The sequence below is a fragment of the Labeo rohita genome, chromosome 2 (assembly GCF_022985175.1).
Source record: "Labeo rohita strain BAU-BD-2019 chromosome 2, IGBB_LRoh.1.0, whole genome shotgun sequence".
Lineage (NCBI taxonomy): Eukaryota > Metazoa > Chordata > Actinopteri > Cypriniformes > Cyprinidae > Labeo > Labeo rohita.
In genome coordinates, this window is record NC_066870.1 from 38,623,157 (window position 1) to 38,643,585 (window position 20,429).

General features: G+C 33.6%; 1 protein-coding gene across 2 annotated transcripts; it reads right to left on the bottom strand.

Moving 5' to 3' along the window:
- Positions 1–2,110: 2,110 nt before the first annotated feature.
- On the bottom strand, positions 2,111–20,230 carry si:dkeyp-68b7.12 (rho GTPase-activating protein 30). Of its 2 annotated transcripts, none has more exons than XM_051136377.1 (14): positions 20,185–20,230; positions 17,544–17,899; positions 17,355–17,458; positions 15,956–16,099; positions 13,232–13,314; positions 12,489–12,596; positions 11,134–11,252; positions 10,860–11,025; positions 10,421–10,518; positions 10,166–10,237; positions 9,018–9,722; positions 6,731–6,864; positions 5,941–6,584; positions 2,111–4,656 (listed from the first exon to the last, which is right to left on the bottom strand). In XM_051136377.1, the coding sequence occupies exons 2-14, from the start codon at positions 17,629–17,631 to the stop codon at positions 3,108–3,110; spliced, it is 4,014 nt and encodes a 1,337-aa protein (XP_050992334.1). In that variant the 5' UTR covers positions 17,632–17,899; positions 20,185–20,230; the 3' UTR covers positions 2,111–3,107. The 2 variants fall into 2 exon arrangements, with proteins under 2 accessions (XP_050992334.1, XP_050992324.1); XM_051136367.1 differs by lacking the exon at positions 20,185–20,230 and adding an exon at positions 19,750–19,975.
- Between the last annotated feature and the right edge of the window lie 199 nt (positions 20,231–20,429).

Sequence of the window (20,429 nt, forward strand, 5' to 3'; positions counted from 1 at the left end):
GGCGGTTGATGACAAAACCTATTACTTATTTTTGATTTCCATATATATTACAAGGAAACTTTGTGTTTTTAAAAAAGCATTTAGTGGATAAGCAGTTAAGAAATGGCTCATATATGTCTCCAAGACAGTTTGGGATGCTCAAGACTGACTTTTTGTCTTTAATCATAGGAACAAATACTGTTTATACAAAAACTTGACAACTATATATTGTCGGGATCAGTAAGATTTTTAATGTTTTTAAATAAGACTTTACTGCTCATCAGGGCTGCATTTATTTGATTAAAAATGCAGAAAAAATAGTAGTATTGTGAAAAATTTTTGTAATTTAAAAAAGCGTTTTTCTATTTTAATATACTTTAAAATAGAATTTATTCCTGTGATGAAACCTGAATTTTCAGCATCATTACTTCAGTCTTCAGTGTCACATGATCTTTCAGAAATCACTCCAATATGCTGATTTCCTGTGTTTATTTGATTAGAAATGCAGTAAAAAATGTGAAATATTATTATAGTTTAAAATATCTATTGTCTATTTTAATATACTTTAAAATTTAATTTATTTCTGTGATGAAACCTGAATTTTCAGTATCATTACTTCAGTCTTCAGTGTCACATGATCCTTCAGAAATCATTCTAATATTCTGATTTGCTGCTCAAGAAACTTTTCTGATTATTATGAATGTTGAAAACACTTGGGCTGCACAATATTTTTTTGGTAACCTGTGATTTTTTCAGGATTCTTTGATGAATCAAACGGTAAAAGGAACAGCATTTATTTAAAATTAAATGTCCAAATTTAGGCTCAGTAAATCTTTTCTTTCTTTGTTTGAAAGAAATTAATACTTTTATTCAGCAAAGAATGTGTTAAATTGATAAATAGTGATAGTAAAGACAAAATTATATTTTGAATAAATGCTGCTCTTTTTTATTTTTTATTCATCAGATAACCTTGAAACATATCACAGGTTCCAAAAAAAAAAAAAAAAAAAAAAAAAAAAAAATTAATTGATAATAAACATTTTAGAATGATTTCTGAATGGCCAAGCAACATAACAGACTGTTTTTGTAAAGCTTAAAAAAAAAAACTACAAATGGCTCCGACTGCTCTTACATTAAAAATAAGGTAGATTCTTTGAAATCCTGATATCTTGAAATATATTTCTGAGAAATAAGAGCTCTAATTAGGTGAAAGCATTAAAACACACACACACACACACACACACAAACATATTTATAATGAAAATACTAATTTATTGAAGTTAAATGCGTAGAATATTTGAATGTTTACACAGACTAAAATACATAAAACATCATATACAGACTGAGTATTCATGCCTTAATTAAGCAGATGTGTTTGGCTTCTTATGCAATTGTTCCTGAGCTTTTATATTCCTGTTAGAATGTAACTAAAAGGAACTGAAAATGAACATGCTGGCTGAAAATAAACTAGTTTATTTTTATGGAGTGGCTGATTTGTAAACAACCATTTTGTTTTATTAAGTGATAAAAATATTTATTTAAAGGAGAAGTCCACTTCCAGAACAACAATTCACAAAAAATTTACTCACCCCCTTGTCATCCAAAATTTTCATGACTTTCTGTATTCAGTTGAAGAAATTATGGTTTTTGAGGAAAACAACTCAGGTTTTTTCTCCATATAATGGACTTCATTGGTGCCCCGATTTTGAACTTCCAAAATGTAGTTTAAATGCAGCTTCAAAGGCTCTAAACGATCCCAGCTGAGGAAGAAGGGTCTTATCTAGAAACGTTTAGTCTCGAAACGATTAGTCATTTTTTTCTAAAAATAAAAATGTGTATACTTTTTAAGCACAAAAGCTTGTGTAGCACTGGGATATGTGTTTACGTACTATTGAATCATGTCGAAAGGTCACGCAGAACGTAGGCAGAACTACAGACCAGTGTTTACAAAGCAAACACGCAAAGACTAAGACTAAAGTGCAAGACTAAGTGCAAGCGAGTCAAACACTGTTTACAAACAAAAAGGTGCAACGATGTCGGACGATTCTGAAGTTGTAGGAGGAAATAAGATGGAGTTTTTCGCCATACTCAGTACACAGACGATGAACTTACATGTGATTCGTAGTAGTGATGGGAAGTTCGAATCATTTCACCGACTCGGATCTTTGAGTCTCGTTCAGCAAAATGAACAAATCGTTTTTGAGTCATTTCGTTCATTTTAGCAAAATCAGCATCATGTGACCATAAGATGAATGAACGACTCGAAAAACCCAAAGACTCAAAACAGGTGAACTAATTTCAGTACAGAACCTAATAGGATGCATACACAAACGTTGATCACACGACAAACAAGACAAAACTATAATACTTTAAGAAACAGAAAAGATTCATTCATTGTTTACCTGGGTCTTTAGTCTATGATTAGCTCACCTCACCTCTTATCTGACAAGTTTTCGGGTTTGAGTCGTTCGTTCATCACGTGACAGCCCAATAAGATGAACGAACAACACAAAAAACCTGAAGACTCGAAACAGATGAAGTAATTCCAGTACAGAACCTAATAGGATGTTGCGCATGCGCGACTGAACGAATCACTCCCCGAGACGACTCGTTCTTCCCGAGTCACATTAAAGATTCATTAAAAATGAACAAATCGTTCAAGAACGACCCACCACTAATTCGTAGCATCATGGACGCGCATCCCAAAGCCTGTGCTACACCAGCTTTTGTGCTTAAAAAGTATACAAATTTTTATTTTCCGAAAAATTACAGATTGTTTCGCTAAATAATATCCTTCTTCCTCAGCTGGGATCGTTTAGAGCCTTTGAAGCTGCATTTAAACTACATTTTGGAAGTTCAAAATCATGAAGTCCATTATAAGGAGAAAAATCCTGAAATGCATTTCTCAAAAACCACAATTTCTTGGTTGACAAAGGGGTGAGTAAATTATTTGTAAATTGTTGTTCTGGAAGAGGACTTAACAGATGCATTTCTCAGCTATACAAACCTTTTAACCCCATATACATGTTTTATTATATGAAAATGAGTATACTGATTGAAAATGTGAAAACCTTCCTTTGCACATAATATTTTACACAGTTGTTCCCCTCCTTAGTTATTAGTCCACGTTAGTCAGTTTTCCCATCTTTCCGGGGCTCTCTGTCCCACTGCGTTCCTGACAGTCTCTCTGTGCTTCCTCTCTCTCGGCTCCTCTTCTCTGTGGCTCGAGCGACGGCTTCATCGAAACACATGCTGATGCCGCTGTTCCTCTTCGCCTCTCTGTCCTCTCTCCTCCGTTCCATCCCGCCTTCCCAAGTCCCCAGTCTCTCTCTGGGATCCTCGGCGTCCAGCCTCGTCTCGTCCGCATCAGCTGGGCTCAGCTGTGTTTTACAGTTCTCTGCGTTTTCATCCTCGTCTCCATGTTCTTCGGCCTGTGCTTCTTTATCATCGTGTTGTTTGTGCTGAAGCTGTTTTCTGAGCGTGAACGCAGTGAGTTTGGAGTTTTGAGGTTTGGGAGGAACGGCAGGAACTGCTTTCATTGGATTCGCAGGTTTGCGTGGAGAACGTTTGGGAGGCTTGGCTGAGATCTTGTCTGGGTTGACAGACGCCTTCTCTTTCAAATCTTTGCTTTCAGTGTGCTCTTGTTGAATCTCGTCTGGTTGGTGCACCAAGGTGGACTTTTCCACATCATCTCCACCTTCAGGAGAAACAGAACTTTCCTCAGCAGAACTTTCTGTTTTTACATTCACATCCTCCTCAGAGGTTCCTTCACTGCTTTCCTCTACATCTTCCCGTCTTTCAGCTTCATTTTTGTCTTGTTCTCCTTCTACATTCTCAGATTCTTCATTATTTTCCTTTAAGTCTTCTTGTCTTGCAGCTTCTTGTTCTTCTTCTTTTGCATGTTTTTCATCTCCTTCTCCACCGTTTTCCTCTAAATCTTGTATTTCTGCTTCTTCTTCAGATCTATCGTTTGCATTTTCCTCACAATCACCATTATTTTCCTTGAAATCTTGTATTTCAGCTTCGTTTTTGTCTTGTTCTCCTTCTTCAGATCCATCATTTGCATTTTCCCCACAATCTAAACCATCTTCCTCTAAATCATCTTGTCTTTCAGTTTTATTTTTGTCTTGTTCTACTTCTTTAGATCCATCTTTTGCATTTTCCTCACTATCTTCCTCTAAATGTTCTTTTGTTTCAGTCATGTTTACTTGTTCATGTTCTTCGTTCTCATCATGAGCTTTTGCATCTTCCTCAACATCTTCACACTTTCCTTCATCTGTATTGGTTTTGGTGTTGTTCTCCCTCTCTTCTTCATTTTCCTGGGATTGTTCCAGCTCTACTATAACTTTCGTTTCCTCTCTCTTCTCATCCTCCTCCGTTTGACTTTCTTCCATTTTTGTTTCATTTATAATCTGCGTTTGTTCCTCCGGCGGTTGATCTTGAGGAGCTGCATCCGTGAGCTCATTGGTAATTGTTACCTCGCTGTTACCATGGTAACCGTCAGCATCCAGCACCTGCTGAGCATCCTCAGTTGGAGACGGTGCTGGGATGTTCTCAGGAACGTTGGTGCTGTCGGTCTCAATCTCAATTTGTTCAGGTTCTGGTGAAGGAGGAATTGAGTCCGGTCCAAAATAAGTGTCTTGTTCGCTGGGTTCACTGTCTGAATTATCTTCACCTCTGTACAAATACAAAAGTCAAACATTACACAAATACTACATAGTTTGTGTTGTTACAACCCAGTATTTTTCTCTTTCTGCCTTGAAAAACAAGTAGAGGAGATTATTAGAGTATTCAGGTTGGTGTTTTCCATACAAAAGAAAGCATACAGTGACTAAAGACTGTCAAGCTCCAATAATGACCATAAATAAATAAAATGCTTGAAAAAAGTGGTCCTTATTAATATTGGGAAGATTTTCAGTCTAGTAATTAAATGTTTCAAAAATGTATTTAGAAAATAAATGAGTAATAATTTAATCATTATTTACCCAAAATTTCTGTGTGCTATTTATTTTTATGAAATATATATTAATGTATTATTATTATATTTAATTTATAAATTAATTGAAATAATATAATATATATATATTTTTAAATAGTTAATTTAAATGTTTATCAAAAAATTTCAGTGAATCAAATGATTAAATTATTTTTATTTATTATTATTTCTATTAATTAAAAAAATATATATTTTTATTTTATTTACCACTATTTGTGTGCTGTCCAGAGGCAGACAGTAGTGTTTTTACTTTGTTGTAAAAGTACTTTTTAAGTGTCTGTACTTTATCAAATATTTAGTTTTTCTTTAGAAAACTTTACTTTACAACATTCCAAAGCGTAATATTATAGTTTTAGTGCACTATGTTTCATATTTAATATCATTTTAACACTTAATTACATTAGAAATCTATTACTTTCTTACGTTTACTCAAGTAAAAGTAATTCAAAGATTTACTCGAGTACAAGAAAGTACTACATTTTTAATGTTCTTAAGTATTAAAGGTAAAACAAACAACAATTTTTATTTATGAAATGTCGTGCAGTAACATTTTGCAAGTATGACATTAGGCTTTAGAGTGTAGTGAAGTAAAGTTTTCCAGAAAGAAAAACACTTTGATTAATTTACTTAAGTAAAAAAATACTTCACTACTGTCCACCTTTCATTCAGTACATTTATACAAAACCAATGTCAGAAATATTTAATTTAACTTAATTATTTATAATTTTTTAAGTAAAAATGTACAATAAATGTTCTGTTTCTTTTGGACACAAAGCATCATATGGCTTCAAAAAAACAAGTGTAATAGAGCACATAAATTGTATGCATTATTAGGGTATTTTGTGTCATTTTTGGACCTTGACAACCTCTTTAAGAGCAGTTTAATGTTTTTACAGAGGAAATAAAGTCATATGGGTGATAAATGATGACATTAACTTTAATTTCGGAAGAACTCAGGTACTTACACCAGTGTGTGTTTATCATTCTCCACATCTTTTGAATCGTCGTTCTTCTTTTCATCCAAATGCACTTCAATCTTTAACACATCTGAATTGAGATGTTCTTCACTAAGCGGTGATTTAGCTTCGCTACTGTGTGTCAATGCAGAAGCTGCAGGAATCGTGTCTTCTGACTGGTCGATGGACTGCACGTCTGTATTGTTCTCTGGAGGAAGTGTGGTTGATTGGTTACTAGTGTGAAGATCTACATCATTGCTAGTAGACGAGTCAGCGGTGGTTTGTGGAATCAACCAGGAGAGACCCTGAAAGTCCCGATGGGCTGGGAGACTTTTACAAAACATGTCCTCATATTCAGAACTTTTATCAGACTCAATATCATCATCTTCATCTTCATCATCATCATTAGGACTGTACTCATCATCTGAGGAATATGATGGTGCCGGCAGGAAGTTGCGGGACTTATATGGCAGGCTGTGTGATTTTCCAGGAAGAGGCCTGTGTGTGAACGACGGGCTGCTGCTATTGGCTGCAGGTGTTTGACAGTCATTAGTGCAGTTTTGCGACGAGCAGGAAATGGCATGATTATCCTTGTTCTCATCCTCCTCTTCCTCATATTCATTTTCACAAGGCGCCTCGACTGAGAACTCAACCTGGAGAAGACAGAAAGAAGGACAGACATCAGATACAGAAATATTAAGGCTTCATAAGTGTGCTCACCATATACAAACAAAAAACAACAGTATTAAACTATTTTATAAGATTGATCATTCACACATATCATTCATCATAAACACACCTGATGTGCCGCACAGCTGTCAATTGAGTCCAGAAACCCGAAAGCTTCCTGGAAATCCATGGGCAGATCCGGAAACTCCATGTCCTCGTAGTAGTGCGGACTGGCAAGTTCCTGATGGTGGTTACCTCTCATATCTGTGGGAAAACCATTCACAATTGCCTTCATTTTCTACCACACACTTTCCTCAAAGACCTCATGTAATGAGCAATCAAAATTTCCTACAAATTATTTTAAGATTTATGGCAAAATTCTAAAGGCAAAAACATTATTTCATGCACTGGTCAGTTTTCGACTTTGGGCTGTTTGGCTTTTCATAACATAATGTTTCAGACTAGTGGAAAGAAAACTTCCAAAAACACATTTAAGGCAAGACACCCAAGGTGAATAATGTAAAAAACATAACTAATATATCTCGCCATACTTACTCAGGTGATTGATTACATTAAGAATTGTGAACATGTTTTTGCGTTTCAGTAATTTGCATACATTTCCAGAACAGAAATCTGAACATTAGTTCAACATTCTTGTTTGGTTTTGCTGATATATTAGATTTAAAGGTTTTTACAGAAGGAATTTTGAATTTACTCTTATTATCACTCCATAAATAAGAAAATACTGTCAACAAACAGGAAAAATACATTTTCACCGTGCTTTTACGAATGAAATGTTAAAAATATAAATCAAAGTGAATGATATTAACAAATCCCTCAGTAAAAACTTTCAGAATGTAGAGAGGAATAAAACTGTAAGTTTTGGTGTTTGGAAGTGCTGCTAAAGTGGAGAAACAAACTCACTGTCTTTAAAGATATGTGTTTTCACCACGTTTTTAAGAGTAAAATGTTGCATAAATCAGTGTAAAAATTATATGAACAAACCCCTCTGTAAAATCCTTCACAATATAAACAAGAATAAAACTGTAAGTTTTGGTGTTTGTAAGTGCTGCTAAAGTGGAGAAACAAACTCACGTCCTTTAAAAATATGCATTTTCACCACATTTTTAAAGTGTAAAAGGTCATATAAATCCATGTGAATGATATATGAACAAACCCATCAGTAAAACCCTTCAGAATGTAGAGAGGAATAAAACTGTAAGTTTTGGTGTTTGTAAGTGCTGCTAAAGTGGAGAAACAAACTCACATGCATTTAAAGATAGCATTTTTACCACGTTTTTAAGAGTAAAAGATCATATCAATCCATGTGAATTAAATATGAACAAACCCCACAGTAAAAAACCTCAGAATATAGAGAGGAATAAAACTGTAAGTTTTGGTGTTTGTAAGTGCTGGTAAAGTGGAGAAACAAACTCACGTCCTTTAAAAATATGCATTTTCACCACGTTTTTTAAGAGTAAAAGGTCATATAAATCCATGTGAATGATATATGAACAAACCCATCAGTAAAAACCTTCAGAATGTAGAGAGGAATAAAACTCTAAGTTTTGGTGTTTGTAAGTGCTGCTAAAGTAGAGAAAAAACTTTCAAAGATACGTTTCGTAATTCTAAACTCTAGAGGCGCAAATAGATAAAGTGTATTTTGGATGTTTTTACCAGTAGTAAAAAAAAAACGTGAAAATTAACCAGTGTATGTAAAAAAAAAAAGTTTTTGTCTGTAGCACCTTGCCTTAAAGTGTTCATTTTATTGAGCTTTATCTATTTGAGCCTATAGATTTTAATTCCAATTCATATATTTGAAAGTTTCTTTCTCCACTTCAGCAGCACTTACAAACACCAAAACTTAGAGTTTCATACTTCTTCATGTTCTCAAAATTTTAACAGAGGTTTGTTCATCTTACATTCACCTGATTTTATTATTGCACTTTATCTACTTGTGTCTGTAGATTTTAGGCTGTTTTCTCAAATGAGTTTTTTCTTCACATTAGGTGCATTTAGAAACACCAAGACTTTGGGTTTTATTTCTCTCTATATTCTGAAAGTTTTTACCGAGGGGTTTGTTCTTATCACTCTTTGATTTATATTTGTAACATTTTATTCCTAAAAACATGGTGAAAATGTATGTTTTTTCTTTTGACAGTATTTTTTGATTTATGCAAGGGCAAAAAGAGAAATACAAAATCCCCTCTGTAAAAACCATCAACCAATTTTGAACCAATGTTCAGGATTCTGCTTTGGAAATATTTGCAAATTACATTTGCATACTTAAACATAATATTTCAGTATTTCAACTCTATTTACCTGTAGTGTCTTGCTTAACATTTAAAATAAAAACATTGCAAAAAAAAAAAACATTTTCATATCAGTGAATAATAATCTCAATATTTCTCTCTTACCCATGTAATCCTCTTCTGTGGTTTCCTCTTTGTTTTGTGGTTGTTTATTTTCTACATTTTCCTTCGTAGGCTCTTGTTTCTGGCTCAGATTTTCTTTCTCTGCTTCTTCTTTCCCACTCGGTGTGTCTCCTTTTTCTGGCACGTCGTTCTCCTTTCTTGTAATCTCTGCTATATCCTCGCCACAATCCACCTGACTTTCCACATTGCTCTTGCTTTCTCTTTCCCTCTCTTGAACATCATCACTTTTGCTCTGTGGATTCCCATCTGTGGACTCTGTCTCTGTTCCTGTGCTCTTAATGTCCTCATCTTCAGCTTCGTCTCCTTGCAGGGGTTGTTCCTTCTCGTTCCAGCCACCGTGCAGGACACCCAGAGCCAGTCCAGACGTTATATGAAGCGGGACGGTCACAGAAAACGGTCCCGATATGTGTATCCCGGCACGCCGCTCTGCTTTGCTGGTCAATCCGGGTGATCTGGTCACGCCCTGCAACGCCCCCTCAGCTCCGCTGGCTCCGCCCCCAGACTCCAGACGGCTATAGGTGCCCGGAGTCCCTCCGCTCACCATGCTGACCTGAGCTCCGCCCGTTCGCCTGTACGTCACCGCATATCCACTAGACACGCCCCCGCCGACAGAAGCCACACCCTCTGAGCTGCCCGACGCCGTGGACAGAACCAGGGGAGGAATAAGAGCTGCCGGATGTTTGGTATCTGAGACACAAACGCAATAATACTGACACATAAGATTATGTTCATTCAAATGTTTGGGGTTGATTTAGTGTTATTTTACTCACTAAGGCTGCATTTATTTGATATAAAATACTGTAAAAATTATGAAATATTATTATAATTTAAAACAGCTGTTTTCTATGTGAATGTATGTTAAAATTTAATTTATTTCTGTGATCAAAGCTGAATTTTCAGCATCATTACTCCAGTCTTCAGTGTCACTAATATGCTGAATTTGCTGTCTAAGAAACATTTCTGATTATTAGTAATGTTGAAAACAGTTGCCCAGTATTATAGAAATCGAAATCTTTTGTGACATTATAAATGCTTGATTCATTTAAATTTAATGCATCCTTTGTGAATAACAGTATTAATGCCTTTCAGAAATCTTTTTACAGAAACTGATGTAAAAACACTTTTCATACCGTCTACTGCATAAGGACCTGAGGCTAGGGAGTCCATGCTCTTCGCCGGCCTCAAAGCCGTCTTTTCTTTATCTGTGCGTTTAGGAGATACAAATAAATGTGCATCAATAGTGAAAAACAAAAGAAACAAAAGCTATGAATTAGATGTGCATTTGTAGTTAATAATCTGTTGATTTCCTTCATGCAAAAACTCATTTAGCTTTTTACAGAATACTCTATAGTTAAGTCGTTTGATGTACAGTGAGACGCTCACACCTTTAGGACAGTATTTGTTCTTCTTGCGCGGATCTTGGAGTCTCCCGCCCAAATTAAAGATGGATCTCCACTTCCTTCCTTTGAGGGAGCCCTTCCTCCTGAACACAACACAAACGGTCTTGGTTATCTCTATGATCAATGAAGCAGTGGAATAAAATAAACAAATAAAATAAAACTCTAAAACAGATAAAACAAAATAAAATAAATGACATTTATTAAATGACAAAGATTTAATTTAATTTATGAAGAATCAGCTGCAGAGGCAGATGTGAATCCGGTGGATGTAATGGAGCAGTTTGTAGGTGCTGTTCATCTTTCTGACCACTAGATGGCCAAATCATTCACCATGTTCAAAGTCTTTTAAATGCAGTGTAATATTTCACCATCACTACTTTATTAGATGGACACTGAGATGCATTTTGTGTGTGTTAAGTCTTACTTATCAGTGCCGTCAATAATAGCGTGGTAAGAACGCATTTGCACAGGTCCGTCTCCTGGACTGAGGTTTCCTGGACAGTGTAACGGTAAAGACTTGAAGAAAGGGTCTTCCGGACTGGATAGTATTTGGGGAGATGGAAGGGACTTCCGGCGCTCCACAGTCAAACCTGTGTTAAAACAAAGTCAACATTATATCTTAGAAAGCTGAAACACCTTATATTGAGGATGATAAAAATAACATAAATCCAGAAGGTTTATCAAGGAAGATGAAATACCAGGTCCAGGGAAAAGCTCGGGCACGTGAGTGAGAACGAACTCCACCACGATGGACTGAACACGAACCTCCATGAACGCTGCGGTGCCGTTAAAACCGGTCGACTCGATGTCCTTCGATCTGCAGATAATTATGTGCTGAGTTATAAAGTCCCAAATGCTAAAGAATCACTCATGCAGTCAATGCAAATGTAACACACAGAGCGTAAAAACTGCTAAAAAATGGAAAGTTACACTGAAAAAAAATGTCTTGCTTAGCATTTTTGCCTTGTTTTCAAGTACAAACATCTAAAAACTCTTAAATCAAGATGCATTTACTTGGGAACTCTTGTTTTCTGAAACATGTGAGTTTTTTATTTAAAAAAATAAATAAATAAAACAAAATAAAATAATAAGAATGTTTAGATATTTGCATTGGAAAACAAGACATGAATGTAAAAAAATATCCACATTCAAGTGTACTTAAGTATTTAAAAGAGAAAAAAGATAACACTTTTCTCAGCTTTTAAATTTGACTTTTGAAAACAAGAGCCATTAGAGATTTTAAAATTTATTTTAATATTTAGGATGCAAAAATGCTGTCTAAAAATCACTGTTATGTCATTGTTCTGATAATCTCGAACACAGGTGTCAAACTGAAACCGGTTACCAGAATAACATACAGCGGTGTAAAAACTGCTGAGAAAATGAACTTAAGTTATGCTGAAAAAAATACTTTCTTCCTTAGCATGTTTGTCTTGTTTTCAAATACATACATCTAAAAATTCTTAAATCAAAAAGCACTTACTTGTGAACTTATTTTCTGAAACATTCACACAAATTAGGTGAGTTTTTGATTAAAAAAACAACAACAACAACAAAAATGGGTTAATGAGGTCAGAAAAAATATATTTTAAGATATTTTGGAAAACAAGACATGAATGTAAAAAAAATATCCACAAACACATGTACTTAAGTATTTAAAAATGAAAAAATTAAACAATTTCCTCAGCTTTTAAGTCTGACTTTTATAAACATTAGAGATTTTAATATTTATTTTAATATTTATGATGCAAAATGTTGTAAAGAAACCTGTCACTGTTCTTAATAATCTCGAACACAGATGTCAAACTGAAACCTGTTACCTGAATATTAGCTCCAGATGATTTTACTGTGGTTTGACATTTGTATAATGTGATTTTTAGACTATTTTTAGACAGTGACGGTTATTATAACAGCACATTACAGAACCCACAGAACTAAAGTAAGTAAAGTACAGATCCCCAAAAATAATGCATATGTACAGTAGTGAAGTACTAGTTCTCAAATACTTTACACCGATAATTTCCCTAAATTAATTAAGTGTTCACACACGCACCTGAGGAGGTTCGGAGCCCAGACGATGGCCAGGTTTCTGGCGTGCATGTTGGTCTGAGAGGCGAATGTGGACATCTTGACCAGATGACGCATTAAAAACTCCAGAGTCCTGAAAAACAGTGAGCGTTACAGGAATATAATTAAACCAGACTCTAAATGATAGCGTCAAGCATAAAGAAGAACACCATGAAGTATCACAACAGTGACTTTTGCACTACATATTTTAATCTTTCATGCACTGAAAATCTTGCCCTGTAAAATCAAATGCATGTTCATGTTCAAAACTGCCATGTGGATTGATGCACCAGGTTTGATGTCATCATTGTTCTCTTTTTATTTCTAAAGAAAATGACTACAGAAAACATGAGAGTGAACACAAAAAAAAAAAAAAATTCTTACTTGTTTCCAAAACAAAAAAATCAATAAGGATTTTTTAGACAAGTAAAAATGATCTTGTTTTCAAAAAAAATAAATGAGTCAACATTTTGCTTGAAACAATGTGGTGAGCAAAATAATCTTATTTCAAGCAGAAAACAAGATTATTTTGCTTACCCCATTGGCAGATTATTTTATTTTGACTTATTTTTTGACTTGTTAAGACAATAATTTTTACTTGTCTTGAAAATTCTTCTTTATTTAAAATGTTTAGATATTCTGGCTGGACAAAAAATGTAAGTAAGAAATTTTTTGCAGTGTAAATAATTGTAATAGTTTTTGCTGGTCTGTTTGTGTTGAAGTGTTCACCTGTGGTGAGGAGTTGGTAAATCCTTCAGGACCTCTTTAATCTTCACTAGCCGTTCGTCCTCCAGCTGAACCGCCACTGCGTCCTGCGCAGAGAGGAAGACAATTTATAAATGCTAAATACACTGAATTTCTGAAACAAACCTTTATTTTCCTGGGAATTCTCTAAAATGTTAAAACTATGTCAAGTTAAATTAAATGAAAATGTGACCGTGGACCACAAAACCAGTCATTAGGGTCAATTTTTGACCAAAACATTGAGATTTATACATCATCTGAAAGCTGAATAAATATACTTTCCATTTATGTATGTATGTTAGGATATGACTATATTTGTATAAGACAACTATATGAAATTCTAAAATCTAAAGATGCAAAAAAAAAATTAAATATTGAGAAAATCGCCTTTAAAGTTGTCCAAATGAAGTTCTTACATTGCAAACATTGACTTTCTTCCTTAGTATTTTTGTCTTTTTTCTAGTATAAATATCTCAAAATTCTTGAATCAGGATGCATTTACTGGACAAGTAAAATGGCTTAGGATATTATGTCTTGTTTTCTGAAAAATACCCAAATTGTGCGATTTTGTGTTTAAAACAAGCAAAACTAATCTTGTTTAGCCTTTGATTTAAGATCATTTTTCTTTACCCCATTGGCAGATATTTTTGCTTGTTTTAAGTGAAAACTAACAAAGTTATTAAGACATTATCAAGACATAATATCTTTAGTCATTTTACTTGTCAAGTAAATGCATCCTGATTCAAGAATTCAAAGATATTTATATTAGAAAACAAGACAAAAACACTAAGGAGGAAAATCTTTTTTTTTTTTTTGCAGTGTAGCAATGAATATTACTTATAAAAAATTAAGTTTTGATTAATTTATGGTAGGAGATTTACAAAATATCTTTATGGAACATGATCTTTACTTAATATCCTAATGATTTTTTGGCATAAAGAAAAATCTATAATTTTGACACATACAGTGTTTTGTTGGCTATTGCTACAAATATACCCGCGACACTTAAGACTGGTTTCGTGCTCCAGGGTCACAAATATGAAATGTTGCATTTGCAATTAGCTGAAATAAAATAAGTTTATTTGGATTTTCTTTTAGTTAAAGGAGAAGTCCACTTCTAAAACGAAGATTCACATATAACATATAAGATGTTCATGTCTTTCTTTCTTCAGTCATAAAAAATTTTTTTTTTTTGAGAAAAACATTTCAGGATTTTTCTCCATATAATGGACTGATATGGTGCCCCGATTTTGAACTTCTATAATGCAGTTTAAATGCAGCTTCAAACGATCACAAATGCGGTTGTAAACGAAGAAAGAAGGGTCTTATCTAGTGAAACGATCGGTTATTTTCATAAAAATAATACTATTTATATACTTTTTAATGTCAAACGGTTGTCTTGTCTTACTCTGCCTGGACTGTTTTTGTTGCGGTTCATGTCAGTTAGTGTATGTGGAAAAACTCCCATCTCATGTTCTCCCTCAACTTCAGAATCGTCCTACATCACTGTTTTACCTTTTTTGTTAAGGGTGTTTGATCTTCTTTGCATGTTCACTTTGTAAACACTGTGTCTGTACTTCTGCAGTGATGTAGGATGATTTTGAGGGAGAAAATACGATTGGAGTTTTTCGACATACACTAACTGTCTTGAGTCAGAATACACAGAGTCCAGGCAGAGAAAGACAAGACGAGCGTTTGAGATTAAAAACTATTTAAATTGTATTTTTTTAATGAAAATAACAGATCGTTTTGCTAGATAAGACCCTTCTTCCTCGGCTGGGATCGTTAAGAGCCTTCGAAGCCACATTTAAACTAAATTTTAGAAGTTCAAAATCGGGGCACCAATGAAGTCCATCATATGGAGAAAAATCCTGAAATGCTTTCCTCAAAAAAATAATTTCTTTACGACTGGAGAAAGAAAGACATGAACATCTTGGATGACAAGGGGGTGAGTACATTATCTGTGAATCTTTGTTTTGGAAGTGGACTTCTCCTTTAATATTTTTGTTTATTTCTAAGTAACAAAAGGGTTTTTTATGGTTTCAGTTTTAGGTAACTGTAGTGATTGACTGATCAGTCAGTAAAATTAATCTATATTTACATTTATGCACTTTATGCATTTATAATTACAGAAATCTACTGATGTTTGATGATCTTTAAGGAAATGTTTGCCAAATGAATAAATGTACATGTACGCTTTGTCAAAAGATATTAAACATTTTTGTTTCATATGCCATCAGATATACATGTGACCCTGCACCACAAAACCAGTCATAAGGTTTTTTTTTTGTTTGTTTTTTTTTAAAATTGAAATTTATACATCATGTGAAAACTGAATAATTATGCGCTTTTTAGGACAGGACAATATTTGGTTGAGATACAACAACTTGATTCTAATCTGGAATCTGAGGGTGCAAAAAAATCAAAATATTGAGAAAATCACCTTTAAAGTTGTCCAAATGAAGTTTTTGGCAATGCAAATTACTAATCAAAAATTAAGTTTCAATATATTTACGGCAGGAAATTTACATGATATTTATTTAATATCCTAATGATTTCTGGAAAATCGATCATTTTGACACATACAATGTATTGTTGGCTATTGCTACAAATATACCTGTGCTACTTACGACTGGTTTGTGGTCCAGCGTCACATATACTGTATCATATATATAATTGGCGAGCAGAGAGGAAGAGATGCGGACTCACAGCGAAGCGGTCGTACAGCTCGTATGTGAGCAGAGGGTTTGGCAGCTCTCTGAAATACGCCTTACACAGCGAGCTGACGCAATGAATGTCCTGCAGATACACATCCTTATACAGGTCTGGAGTTCCTTCGGTGTCGAACTCACTCCACACACACACACACACACACACACAAAGTCTGTAAACTTGCTTGAATCAGCAAGCGTTTCTATGATTTTTAGTGGCTGCATGAAGTAATTTTCATCAAGTGTTAGTTTAGTATCACTGATATCCTCTATTTGCTACATATATACTGTTACATACATGTGATGTAAACAAACCTACAACAAATCATGGGTATACACATGTATAATACAACAAAGAATATAGAACAGTACAAAAATAATAAAAAATCAAGACATATGTAAACAAAATGAAAATAGAATAGAGCAGAGATATTTACATAGTGTCTAAAGTGTGGAAATTTCCCCAGTGCGATATTTGTATTAATATATTATAATAATATAAATAATACTACTTTAGTTTTTATTTTTTAAATTTTTTATTTAAAATTCTGTTTTAGTTTAAATTTTTAAGTTAATGTTTTAGTAATTTTGTTGTGTTTTTTTCTGATTTTTATTAGTTTTTAATGTCAGTATAGTTTTTATTTTTATTTCAGTTTTAATTTCAATCATTTTAGCACTTCAGGTTAAACTAAATGAGAATGAAAAATGTTGCCATTGCAACTATAGCTTAAATTAAATGTTCAAAAGTTTTTTTTACTTATTAATATTTATATTTATTATTCATTCTATTTAAAGCAACATTTAAAAAAAATAATAATAATAATTATAATTTTTGAATTTAATTTAATTTTAATTATTTTTGTAATTAATGCTTTGCACCAAAATATTTAAATTATTATAGGTTTTATGTATGTGTCTCCAAAATAAAAAATATCTTATTTTAAGGAAACTCTTATTATAATTGTATTTTAGTAATGCGTAATGAAAATTTAAGCGAAATGAAATTGATAAGTGTTGCTTAATCTCATGCTTACTTAAATAAAGGAAGTCAAATAGTAAAAATAAGTCAAATAATATAAAAAGTTTATTGTCATTCCGCTACATGTGTGGAACGAAATGACGTAAGAGCAATTTTTAAACCTATGCATAAACCTATAAACCTAAATACAACTTAGCGAAGCGGTAATCTAACTATACATATACTATAAATAATTGACTATACACATAACCTAAGACAAACTATACAAGTACTTTACATAATACTGTACAATGTTGCGTGAGATATTGTGCATAAGAGGTATTTAAGGTTAAAAAAGCGAGTAGTGCAATATTCAGTGAAATTTTTATTTCAGATAATGAAAATATAATTATGGTTTTAGTTCACCCTGTTTCACTCACCGTAGTTTCTGTGTGTTGGACGACACTCCAGACAGTCTGTAGATCCCGTCAACGATCCCATGTTTCTCGATGAACTCACTACAGCTGCGTAACACTTGAGGAACTGCTCACATAAAAGACAGAGAGAGTTGGATATGATAAAAGCAGAAAAACACATCAAAACTGTTTGTGTGTGTGAATGAACTCACTCTCCTGTGAGGTGGCGTTGAGGTGCTCCAGCAGGTCGCATCCGAACACTTTGTCCCGACTGCCTCCTTTTCTCCGGCCTCTCCTCATCTTGCTTTCCCTTCACCTGCTCTCTAACATCCAGGCCTTGTGTGTGTGTGTTTGTGAGATGATTGAATGAGTGTTTGTGTGAATCGCTGTTGTTAAACCTCACATGACGGCTGCTGTAGAATATCCGATGCCTTTATACGAGTTTAATCCTGTTCCTCACCTCGCGCCGCTGCAGGAATCTCTCATGCGCTGACATTCACTCATCAACTACATTGTGCATCACTACTTGACGGAACGGAAGCTTCATATCCAAAGATATGAAATATATCTACATAAAAAAAGACAGAAAGAATATATAAACAACAATATTCAGAAAAACTACAATTCTTAAAAACAAAGGTTGTTGAAGGTTGCTTTATGGTTCTTTGTGAATTAATAAACTTCTATAGCATGTAATTATAGATACTTGTCAGTGTTTTGCATCAAATTCTAAAGCTCTACACTCTTACTGGACACACTGCAAAAATTGATGTTTTTTCTCAGTATTTTGTCTTGTTTTCCAGTACAAATATCTGAACATTACTAAATCAAGATACATTCATTTTAGGTTCCGAATGAGACTTCTTTAAGTATAAAACAAGAACAATTATCAGAAAATGAAGTAAGAAAAATCACCATAATTCCAAAGGAATAAAAGTTTATTTTTCAGACTCCACTTGCAGATATTTGTTTGTTTCAAGTCACTTACACTGATTTTGATAAAACTCTCAGAATACAAGACTTCAATATATCAATATATTATATTATCAATACATTTATAGACAGAAAAATTATGGTGGTGAAACAGCTTTTATTCGCTGTTTTTCTTTGCTTTTTACAGTGTATATATATATATAATATATAAAATGTAATTATAAATATATATATATATGTGTATGTGTATGTGTGTGTGTAAAGAATAATTGGAATAATTATTTTTTTAAATACACACATACACACATAAATATATATTTATATACATTTAATATATATACATATATTACTGTAAAAGAAAATTTTATTAATTAAAAAAATATATATAAATTATTAAACTATATATCATTATATAATATATGTGTGTGCGTGTAGATAATAATAATTTTATTATTTTTTAAATACACACACACAAATAAATATATATTTATATAAATTTTATATATATATATAATTTATTAATTAAAAAACACATAAACTATCAAATTATATAGCATTATATAATATATGTGTGTGTGTGTGTAAATAATAATTTTATTAATTATTTCTTTTTAATAACACATACACAAATAAATATATATTCATATACATTATTTATATATATATATATATATATATTACTGTAAAGGATAATTTATTAATAAAAAATCATATGTAAATTATTAAATTATATATCATTATATAATATATGTGTGTGTGTGTAATGAATAACTGTATTAATTACAAAATTGTATTATATATATATATAATACATATTATTATACCAACTTATTAACGTACAAAAAACCTTAATATGGAATACATTCACTTTAACAAGGATGTAAATCAGGACAGCATTAAAATAGTAAATGTTTTGGAGTACGTTTCCCATTTTTCTTTGTTTTTTTGAAGCATTTGAAACTTTCTCACTATATAAAAATGAGAAGAAAGCCATAAAGTGAAGTAGAAAGCACATAAAGGTTTACATTTCTTCCATTTACATGCACGAATGTGATATTTACCCAACAAAATTACAACATTCATAAGCTCAGAAACCTGGGGATTCAAAATATTCCTAAAAAGCATGTTAAATCATATTAAAAACATTCACCCAATCACAGTTGAAGACCATGACACGTCATTTTGCGTCTCAAGCAAAATGTACTTAATTTGAAATCGATATTGATTTGTAGTTACTTTACCAAAACGCTAAACTCCATAACTCATAAAAAGTCGCCTGAATTATGAAACTGCATAAAGCTCTGGGCTCACAACCACAGGAAACACAAAAAGCACAGCAAAAATGCAAGAAGGAAACGCCAAAACAGGACAACATCTAAACGGAGACAAACCATGTCCCCCTGACCAATGCATTTAAGCCTTACTCTGCTAAAGCATGACATACAGCCTCATAAAACACTACAGAGCTTCACATCTCCATCAGACCTGAGTGCCAGCGCTGGGGTGGGTCGCGTGCCAGCGTTTCCTCTTCTTACTTTGTGAGTGAGTTTTGCACAAGTTGAAGGCCACACCCTCACACTTTCTACAAGCTCTTCATATCTTTCCAGAAGAAACCTAGAAGATCGATTAAAATCCAGCTACGTTTTTGATTCCTCCAACACCTTCGTAAGGTTTTGCATCACGTTCGTCTTTGTTTTTCAGCGAGTTTGTTCCTCTCTGGTGCTCTTGCGGAAATGACTGATCAGATCTGAAGGCCACGAGTGCTTTACGCTCACATCATCAAATAAACCCAGGCCTTTTTCCCCTTATGAGCCGATAACATCCTATGAGCGTGCCATCAGGCGTCTTTAAAAGCAAACCTGAATGAAGAATTGAGACGAGAAACACACAGAAGAATACAGAAAAGCCTCCGGTCCTTACCTTTCTATCTGCACCGGCACAAGCTTCGGTGTAAAGTGCCTGTGACGCAAGAAACCACTAAACTTCCCTCAGTGACTTCCTGAGTCTCTTAGTTTCTGTCTTGATTCTCCATTTCTAATATACGCCTTTATCTCAGCCTCTGCCTGGTGTCTGCCTTCATCCATCTGCGTTACTGCTTCATATTAGAAACATCAGGCCAATATGCCGTGCTATTTCCCAGCCTAGATATTGGACATCAGGACACA

What these genes read in the sequence shown, in the direction of transcription:
- si:dkeyp-68b7.12 (XM_051136377.1), bottom strand. Translation starts at nt 17,631, where the DNA reads ATGAGGAGAGGCCGGAGAAAAGGAGGCAGTCGGGACAAAGTGTTCGGA. An exon ending in CCAACACACAGAAACTACGG is followed by an intron (nt 16,100 to 17,354) that starts TGAGTGAAACAG and finishes GTGTGTGTGTGG; the next exon opens with AGTGAGTTCGACACCGAAGG. An exon ending in AATGATAAACACACACTGGT is followed by an intron (nt 4,657 to 5,940) that starts GTAAGTACCTGA and finishes GTATTTGTACAG; the next exon opens with AGGTGAAGATAATTCAGACA.